The sequence below is a fragment of the Manis pentadactyla genome, chromosome 16, assembly GCF_030020395.1.
Source record: "Manis pentadactyla isolate mManPen7 chromosome 16, mManPen7.hap1, whole genome shotgun sequence".
NCBI lineage: Eukaryota > Metazoa > Chordata > Mammalia > Pholidota > Manidae > Manis > Manis pentadactyla.
The window spans coordinates 45,918,879-45,929,411 of NC_080034.1; the positions used below are offsets into that span (position 1 = coordinate 45,918,879).

A 10,533-nucleotide genomic window follows, 5' to 3' on the forward strand; every position below is an offset into this window, starting at 1 on the left:
GAGATGTACTAAAGCCAGGTGAGAGATCCTGGAAATATCACAATTTTACCCACACTGCTTGATACAATTTCAATCTTTTTTAATTTATTGAGGCTTTTCTGTAGCCTAGTATGTGGTCTATTCTGGAAAATGTTCCATGTACGCTTGAGAAAAATGTATATCCTATTGATTTTTGATGGAGTGTTCTGTGGGTATCTGTTAAGTCCATGTGTTCTTATTTACTGTTCAGTGCCTCTGTTTCCTTATTTATTTTCTGTTCAGTTGATCTGTGTATTGATGCAAGTGGTGTGTTAAAGGCTCCTACAATGAATGTGTTGCGATCTATTTCCTCCTTTAATTCTGTTAGAATTTGTTTTACACATTTAGGTGTTCCTATGTTGGGTGCAATAGATATTTCTAATAGTTATATCCTCTTGTTGGACTGATCCCTTTATCATTATGTAATGTCCTTCTTAGTTTCTTGTTACTTTGTCTTGAAATAAATTTTGTCTGATACAAGTACTGCTATGCTTGCTTTTTATCCCTATTATTTGCATGTAATATCTTTTCCATTCCTTCACTTTTAGTCTGTGTATGTCTTTGGGTCTGAAACGAGTCTCTTGTAGGCAGCATATCTATAAGGTCTTGTTTTCTTATCCATTCTGCCCCTCTGTCTCTTTTGATTGGTGCATTCAGTCCATTTACATTTAAGGTGACTGTTGATAGATATGTACTTACTGCCATGTAATTGTTTTCTCGCTGTTTTTTATATCTCTTGTTTCTTTCTTCCTCTCTTATTCTCTTGCTATTGATGGTGTTCTTTAGTGTTGTAATTGGATTTCTTTCTCTTTTTAACATTTGTTTATTTATTTTTGTGTGTGTTTATTGCAAGCTTTAGTTTTGTGGTTATCAAAAGTTCAAGGATAGAGATCACGGGAAGATGGCGGCGTGAGTAGTTCAGAGGAAATCTCCTCCCCAAAACATATATATTTATGAAAATACAATAAATACAACTATTCCTAAAAGAGACACCAGTGGATGCAGGACAACAGCCAGGATACATCTACATCTGCGAGAACTCAGCATCACATGAAGGGGGTAAGATACAAACCATGGCCAGGCGGGACCTGAACGCTCCCCCACCCCAAAACCTGGCAGGAAGAAAGGAGTCAGAACGGGTAGGGAGTGAAAGCCCAGGACTGCTAAACAACCAGCTCTAGAAATTCTTCTCATCGAGGTCCCCCTAGGGAACCTGAGTGGAAGGGTACAGAGGGGGCTGCCTCCAAGAGATATCCATTTATGTCACAGCAGGTCTATGAGCAGTCAGTCCCACCTAATGTTTTTGGATAGGCCAAGGAAAGGTCTAGAGTGCTTTTGAGAAAAACAAAATATTAAAGAGCTAGGTGAGATAGTCAAGGAATCAGGGACAAAGTGAGAGAGGAAGAAGTGGTAAGACTCCAGACACAGTATGGGACTGGGAAAATACCACAGAAAGCCCATTCGCTACAAATTTTTTTATTTGAGACAGCGATAAGATGCATTTAAAGCTGAGAAGACTCAAGGTGAGGAGAAAGCCCATCACTCAGAATGAAGGGACATCCCTATCCAGGTGTCATGACCTGAATGCACTAAGGGACAGACACCAAGGAAGGCTCTGGTAGGGTCCTCCCCAAGGGGCTTTAGACCCACCATCATGGAGATGTCCCTCCTTCCACATGTGTTTAGGTTTCTGCTCTAATTCTGCCTTCAGGGAGCCTATACAAGAACTACAGGAAGCCAGGGGAATGAAGGAGGGTGAATCAGGAAGATAAAGAGTCAAACAATGTGTGTCTATCTTAGAGGAAAGAAGAAGCTATGAAGGGGATCTTGAAAGCCTTGCTTCCAGTTCTTACTTTATAAAAACCTTCATCAGGGGAAAAGATAGATGACAGGACTTCTGGAGATTGCCTTTTTAGGGATTTGTGGTATTCTGGACCATGTACACTGAAATACTATTTTTCTTAGCAATGGAGTGGGAAAAGTTGATATTTTGGGACCAGAGAAGTGGGAGATAGGTTTCTTTCCCTTGTCTTCAAATACACACACACAGATGCATACATGAGTTTGCACATGAGTGTACACAGTGGTTTGGTCATATGAAGGCTGAGTAGGAAGAAATGTGGAGCAAAGATGGATCCTTTGTTTACTTTGTTCTTTATGTGGGAGGCATTTTGGTTGTTTTGTACAATATCTGGCCCTTTCTACTCAGTTTTGAACTGCTTCAGGTACTCCAGGATGTCTGACTTGACTGTGCTGACTGAAGCCTGGTGGAACCAACGGATGACAGGGACTCCATCGGGTCCCACCAGGAACTTCTCAAAGTTCCAGCGGATGTCATGGACCTTCATGGGCTCCCAGAAGAGTTGGTTTGATGAGCCCAAAAGATCAGAGGTTGGAGGGCAGCAGTTCTGGAGCAGAGATGAGAAAAATAGAAAGACAAGTTTTTTACCTCTTCTCTGTGGTCCAGTTTTGTCCACAACCATAGTCTACTTAACATTATATATCTCAATATTGAAACTAGAAATGTTCCCAATTAACCAGACATTTCAATTCACCATCACCAATATGAAAAATTAGAAGTCTACTTGTGGGTAAAATTGTAACATTTCCAGAATATCTCACCTGGCTTTGGTTCATATGCATACCCTCAGGGGTGGAGAGAAGTTCATCTCCATGTCAATGGGTAACTACCTGGGCAACCAAGGGCATGTCTGAACCTGAGAGGTTAAGGGGATGGGATTGCTTGCTTGCTTGCTTCCTTCCCCAGCACGGGAGAGAGACAGCGCTGGACTGTAGTTTGTAAGCAATAAATGGGTTTTAAACTTTATTTCACCCTTTGACTGATTTCAGTTTTTAGAGGTATTTTGCCCTGAAATTTCTGCTCCCTGGACTTACACTAGTATAAATTCGAAAACTAATAGATTGTTAAGTATTAGCTGGGAGGACATAATATTGATGATGCCACAATTTTTGAGGAGCAAAAATGGCAATTTATACTATTTAACCTAACAGTAATTGAATATCAGAAAAAATTATGATCTTTTATATTCATTGTTGAGCTTTGTGAAAAACTACCCACATTACCTTTCTTTTTTTTTTTCAGTTTGCTGCGGACAGGTGAAAATTTCAGCTGAGAATCAGACTTGTTCTTCAGACCAGCTTTTGGGAACTAGTAGACTGAAATCCTCAGAGCCTTCCATCTGGTCTTCTGTTGTTCTAACTTCTGTGACTCTAAAGTCAGTTACCATACAACACTCTATATTATCTATTTCTGTGTTTGTCTCCCTGATTATGTATGAATTTTTTCAGGAAAGAGACTATGCCCTATTAATATTTGCTAACTCACTGTGTAGCACAGTTCCTTGCACATACTACTAGGTAGGGATTCAAAAGTGATTGTTGAATCAATGAATCATTACCATTCAGTAGAAGAGGTTAGTCCATGTCAGAGTTGTCATGTGTTACATGTTTCCCCTACTTGAAGCTAAAGCTTTATAAGAGTTAATTGCCATGATCATTGAACTTACCTTAGCATGACTTTCCAAGGAGTCCCAGCTCAATCCTACACATGGGCCCCATGCTTTCAGGGCATCTCTGTCCTGAACAATCCACACCAGGCTTATGCTTGCTTACCTTCAGGAAGGTAAAGACTTTTTGCTCTTTTTCTCCATTCACATCCCCTTTCTCAAAGAGCTGAAATTTTGGGACAAAGCCACTACCTGGACGCACATATCTGCAATGAACCAGAGTGCTCTTAAGAGGATACAAATTAAGACGAGGATAGATATTTTAATGTTAGGATTTCTGATTCATTTCTTTTTGGTATATTCCTTCCTTTCCCATGTGTTTCTTTTTTATTAGATTTTTCCATAGTTTTATAATCAAAGAACCAAAAGAGAGTATTTGAGCACTGCCGACAGGGTAAGATTAAATCCAAAATATCATGATGATGTTCTTAAACCTGCTAATATATCACCCAGCCCAGAAGATTCCAGAATGAGAGGGTCTCTAGGTAGAATGAGGAAGGAACATCCAGAAAGGACCTCTTTGGGGTCCCAAGCAGGCACTCACTTGAGCCCATAAAGGATCTCTGAGTTCTTTCCTGGTTCTTGCTTTCCAAATTGGTTGCAGGGAAAGCCCAACACCACTACACCAAAAGGCTTCAGCTCCTCCTGCAGTGCATTCAGTTCTGTAGGTAGAGAAGGAACAGCCTGGGTAGCTGGCAGCAGCCCTCCCTTAACAGTGAAAGACCTCTGCATTTATCCATTTATCACATGAAAAAACTAAGGACTATGAAGAGAAAGGTCCACAATTACAGAGACTGAGGAGGCCGAACAAAAAACCAGACACAGGTTTCCAGAAACGCATCCAAATAGCTGCCATTTTTCTTGTGCAGCAGTTCCTATAAGTGGTTCCACTTCACTATCCTGTTAGAACCCTTCTTAAAAAGCATAGATTTCTTAGTCCTTTGGTGTATATGTGGAAGTAGGGGGGATTCTGTTTGATTCTGAAGAGAAGTCAAATTTAAATTCTATTGCTTTCATTGGTTGGTGGATTGATTGATCCATCAAAAGAATTTTTAAGGAAAAGGCAAACAAAATGAAGATGCTATGCTCCTCTTCCCCAACAACTCTGCTCCATGATGACCCCTCAAGTCACGTTCCCAGGAGCACTCTTCTCTTTGGTTCTCTAACCGGGGGGTTGTATAGAGATTCAGAGCAATTCCAAACCTAGATCCAGAGCACTCTCTACCCTCTTGTTAACTCCAGTGACTTAACTGATGCTATTTCCCTTGAACACTGAATGGGATTCGAGGCTACAAACTCCAAACTGCTCTTTTCCACTGCCAGGAAGCCCTCCAACTTGTCTGTCTAGACTTCTACCATTATTTTCATCTTCAGCTATTTTTAGTTCAGATTTGTTCAGTCCCCATTACTGCCACCAGCCAGTATCATTCAGACTTTGCTCTACCTGCTGGCATCTCCCCTAAGAATCTTCTTAAATGAGAGCGCCTTCTTCTTTTTACATATTTCTTCAGTTACTATCCATACTTCCTTCCTTCTTGTCTTTAGCCATCAAGAATATGATCTTCCTATGGCAGAAACACTTAGCAGACCTTGATTCTGGTACTTGGCAAGTTCCCTTATCTCTCTCAATTTCCCCATTTGGAGTAAAATTTGAATGAGATGCCCTTTAAAATTCTCATGAACTAGTTTAATAAATTATAACACAGCAACACAATGAAAAGCTATGCCTTAAAATGATGAGGAAACTCTTCATATACTGACACAGAATGAATTCCAAGGTACTTTATTATGTGAAAAAGCAAGGTGCAGAATCATTTGTGTGCATGTACATTTGTGTATATGTATGTGAGAGAGAAATTTACTTATATTTACATTAAGGATTTATGGAAATACAGACCATGAACAAATGACATTGGTTGCCTGAAAAGAATGGAATATGGAAGTTTTCACAGTTTGTATCTCTAGTATATTCCCCATTCTACACATAACAAATTTATGTTAAAAGTAAATTAAACCAGATTAAAAGCATATTCACTTTTTAAGATTCCTTAAAACTTGTTCATGTGTTATTTTGATCCATTTATTGTGACATTTTGTGCAATTAACATTTTGAATTTATCTTGAGTATAAAGAAAAAAGCAGAAGGTGAAGTTCTTGGCATGTTGAAAACTATATCTAGCTTTAATATAATTCATCTGAAACTTTAAATAACTTTTTCTGAATCATCAGGAAGACCAAACTCTTCCTCATGAATGCAAAAAAAAGAAAAAGAAATGGAAAATCCATCTCGGACACCATTGGAGATTGGACCAAGTTTGAAGAGATGGAACAGCCTGCATAGTGGTCAGAGACTGCCAAGATAGAAAGCTACATTTCCCTCTGTGTCATTTGGAGGTGCCTGCAGAACTCAAGACTATTTTCCAAAATACTAAAGACCATTCCTTTCTGTTGTTGTTGCCAGAAGATACCAGTGAGAAAGATAAAGTCAGCCCTGAAAGCTAGGTTCTGGTCTGGAACTTACAGCTGGGACCTGGTGTTCTGTTAAACATATACAATTTCACAGAATATCAACATCATACAACATATGATCATGAGGAATCAAGATGAAACAAGATTGCTCCATAGTCATGTTTTAACACAGACAAAACATGAGCATTATCCAAATCATAGGAATCACCAACTGTTACCTTATTCTTGCCAATATAAGTGACCACTACTTCTTTACTGGTTACAGTTCTGGCCTTGCTTTATTCCTCCTACCTTGTAGATATGATTTATTGGGATACCCAATCACAGAGTTGTCCCCATTTCCTCATTTCCTGGCAGCATCCAATCCAAAGAAAGCTTCAGTTCCTCGAACCCTTCCCCAAATCACCTAACACAAGCCCAGATCCTCAAATAACTCCTTTCTAGACCTTCTCACTGAGAAACCCCATGGTTCCTTGTTGTATATTTTCCTCCTCAGGGCACTGAGCAGCAAAATCAACTTGTTCAACTACAATTATGTTCCTGGAATCTGTGACTGAATCTTTGAGAGAATCCTATTTCTCAAATATGGAGGTAATTCTTTGGCATTCTAAGGAGCATTGCAGGGGCAGGATTTAGAGGAATTAAGTAACATGATCACCTATTTCACGTCTCCCATCCTCCCCCACTGCAGCTCCCCTGTTCCTCCCAATAACAGATTATTAAAACGTTCTGTAATCAGAGTATGACCATCTGACAAAGCTAATTTCAAAAGAGTTGAAATATGAGTTCTTACCAGGATATTGAGCTGTCAAGCCTCAATAGGTAGCCACATTGACAAAGAGGACGTGCTTGCCTGCATACTGCTTGAACTGGATGTACTCCTCACCATTGAGGGTGAGGGCTCCATACTCATAGATGGTGCCTGTCACGCCCTTATAGCAATCCATCTGGAAAATAACAAAAATAACCACAATGATATGTGATGGTAAGATAAACAATAATGCCTAACATCCATGGATGTTTTCAGTGCTCAAAGACCTTTCATGTAGTACCTTGAAGCACTAAGAACTGAAGGGAAGTTTCCAGTAATATTTTTACCACAGCTAGAATTTATGTCTTCTAACTTAAAATCCAATTTCCTTTCCCCAACCCCCTCTCCCTCCCTTCCTTCCTTCCTTCCTGGACAAGCACTGCATAATGCTCTTCCCATTCCTGGAAGATTAACACAGTTTTCTTCCATCCTCTGACATTGCACTCTTCACATCCCCTTCCAGCCATCCCATTGCTTCTCAAATATTCTTAACAGATTTCTCCAGTTTCTTATATAGAAATATTTTACATCATTTCTCATCTTTGTGTTCTTACCTTGTAATTCTCTCCCCTCAGAGCCAACCAGTAACTTGCTCCTCCTCTAAATCCATTGACGGCCCTTTACAGAGTTTTGCCAGTGGGGTGCTCACTGGTACCTACAAAAATCTTCCTTGATAACCCCTTCTTATCTCTCCCTATACTCTGGAGAAACAGCTCCCACTGCTTATGAATTAGGGATTATAAAATAGGATGCAAAGTGAAGAAACTTCTTACCAACAGGCATACAAAGGGAAAAAAAGGAAGATGGGTCCTGGAACTAAACACTAAAATGTTGTTATCTGAGGGAAGGTCAGATTTCTGAATATTTGAAGAAAAGTCATAAAATTTTAGGATGATTTAAAGAGAGCTTCAGGAGATCTTGGTCCACAAAGGTCCACCCCATGCACTCAAGGCATTGCCTGTGGGTGAGCTCGTGAAGTGCCAGTGGGGCAAAAATCTCTTTCTTCATTTTCTAAGTCTGCAAGTTCTGTCACAAGGATACCAGGCAACAGCTTCTTCTTCACTATCCTTGAAGAGAAGGAGGCTGACCCTATGTGTCCATATATCCAAATACATCTGAGAACAGAAAGCATTAATCCAAATACTTGGGCACATTAGCCTAAGAAAGACACTATGAAAGAATTGTCATTTGTGTGCCTGCATCCACTTGGCCTTTTTGACACCTTAGGTCTGTGCAAAACAATTTCTAGTATTTACTTTTCTTGTTACTGTAAGAAACATCACACAGAAATCATCCTATGAACTCTCATTGTCTGCCTCCATTTTCCTTGCCTTCATGCCACCTGAGCACTGGGTTCAGTAACTTCCAGCTTTTTGTCTGTCATGTTGATATCATCCTGTGGACTGGGATGTAGAATTCTAAGAAAATTGCAGACCTGAAGAGCTCCATATTTCCTACTCAGCTTTCAGGCCTGCTCCAGGTTTCTTGGGTCTGTTTGAAGAGGTCAGGAGACTCTAAAGCACAGCTGTTATTCATAAGAAGGTTTTCTACAAGTGAAATTCCACTCCCACTCTGGCAGCAGTGGCTGACATAGATCTGGATGCCCCTCAGTTGCCTTTTTTATTTCAGAGAGGGGAAATGATCTTATTCCAGCTACCAGTCTGAGCATTTCATATGCACCATCTTACACTTCACATGGACCCAATAGCCAAGCACTCAGAGTGTGGTTTGAGGACCTGGGCAAGTGTTACCTAAGGACATATAAGAAATGAAAATTCCCAGGCTCCCCTACAACCTACTGAATCAGAAACTTTGAGGCAGGACCCAGCAACCTGAGTTCTAACAAGAGGCTGTGTGGGATGAATGTGCAGAGAGGCCCAGAGGATGTCTGTGTGGATGGCTGTGGATAAAATGAGAGTTCCTGTGGCCAGGATTCTCACCTGGCCATGGTTGACTAGCTCACTGCACACTTGTGGGCAATACATGGCTGTTGACTCTATAAAAAGAGCTCTGCCCAGTGCTTTGGGCAGTACACTGTGGCAGGGCTGCAAGGCTGAAGGAGAGCAGAGCAGAGGCTGGAGTGGTGGCAGCGCCAAGGACAGAAGCCCAGAGGATGGCTGTGCAGGCCGAGAGGCCCAGAGGATGGCTGTGTAGACAGAGGGTCCCAGAGGCAGAGACCGACTTGCTGCATGCAGACTCACTCTGAGTCAATGGGATTCTAGTGACTGACCTGCCACCTGGAAATAAAGTTGGGTGTAACCCTTTCACCCCAAGAACATTTTGCTGTCAATTTCTTTGGTCACATTGAATCCATAGAGAACTTGCCTGGGGCTGAAACCCACTGGCAAGACATCAAGTCATTGACTTTAGTCTTCACTCTGCATCCTAATACATACGCACACATCAGGGTGGCTACTGATGTCCAGTGCGGAGACTTTTCTGAAGGACATCTGGGGATTTGGGGCAACACCAAAACCTATGAGCAAATCCTTTTACTGTGATCTGAGCTTTGTCTCCATCTCACCACACCATCTCCCCTAAATTAAAATTGGCCAGCAGCCATTTTGGCCTTCTGTGTTTCATTTTTCCCTGAAAAAAGTCCCTCTTTCCCTACGCTGCAACTCCTCAGAGCACAGTCCAGCACCAGCTTCTCTTCTGCCTGCTTGGCTGTTTCAGCCTCTCCAGGAGCAACCAAGTCTGCGTCTCTCTCAATCTATTTTCTATCTAATGTCCCATTTCCCAGGAACCACAAGACTGTCCCAGGTTTCAGGCCAGGGAGGAGCAGACAAGCTTTGGGCTACCAAGAGATCACAGGGGGAAATGACAAAGTGAAATGCATGAGAGCAGCCTTCGTCCTCCACCCACACTGGGCTGAGCAACCCACCAGGTGTCGGGAGAAGATGCACATAAGTAAGAGACTCAGTGTAGGAGAGCCTCAGCCTTAGAGGAAGGCAGTGGCAAATGTTTGCTAAACGGTTGGGGAGACGGATTTTGGTCCCTCCAGAGGGAGAAGAGAGAACTCCTCACATTTCTGGCAGCAAAATTAGTCCTCATGTGCTAAAATCTGCCTGGATCCCCTGCTGGACACTCACCTTCATCTTTTGCAGCATCTGGGTCAGCTGAGCAAAGTCGACCAGGAATAGCAGGAAAAGGCAGGAGGCCCATAACTGCCAGATCATGGCTCCTGTATTAGGAGGTCCAGGTGAGTCTGAGGTCCCCAGGGATCTCAGCCCCTTTTGAGCAGCAGCAGGGAACAGCCTGAAGAAGCATCCACCAATGGCAGAGTGGAGCAGTACTTTCTCTCTCTCTCACATACACACACAGACACACCACACACACACTCCTTCCTCTCCACACCCAACTCTCCCTCCCCTTCTTCCTTTTCCTTCTCCCCTGCCTTATACCTTCCCTCCTCCCCACCAAGCCCTGCCAGCTCCCCAAGGCATCCGGGATGTGCAATTCACACCTGCTCTGACTCACATGTTCTAACCCAGTGAAGGTGAAGGCATCCCTCTTTGGAACTTGAAGTACTATTTCTACCCTCTCCAACTGTTGCAGTTCCTAGATGCTGGCTCTACATCCAGGATGTGAAAGCTACCCTGCTGAATCAGAATCCAATTTTGTAAAACAAAGTTGTGCCATTTTTTTCTATACAAACTAAAGGTGAAGAAAGATTTCCCCAGATGACTATTAATCCTTTGTTCTGTA

General features: G+C 41.9%; 1 protein-coding gene across 1 annotated transcript; it reads right to left on the reverse strand.

Moving 5' to 3' along the window:
• Positions 1 to 2,219: 2,219 nt before the first annotated feature.
• Positions 2,220 to 10,114, reverse strand: GPX6 (glutathione peroxidase 6). The gene is made up of 5 exons (XM_036907080.2): positions 9,918 to 10,114; positions 6,808 to 6,961; positions 4,090 to 4,207; positions 3,652 to 3,751; positions 2,220 to 2,426 (listed from the first exon to the last, which is right to left on the reverse strand). Exons 1-5 carry the CDS (start codon positions 10,002 to 10,004, stop codon positions 2,220 to 2,222), a joined length of 666 nt encoding a protein of 221 aa, XP_036762975.2. The 5' UTR covers positions 10,005 to 10,114.
• Positions 10,115 to 10,533: the final 419 nt, after the last annotated feature.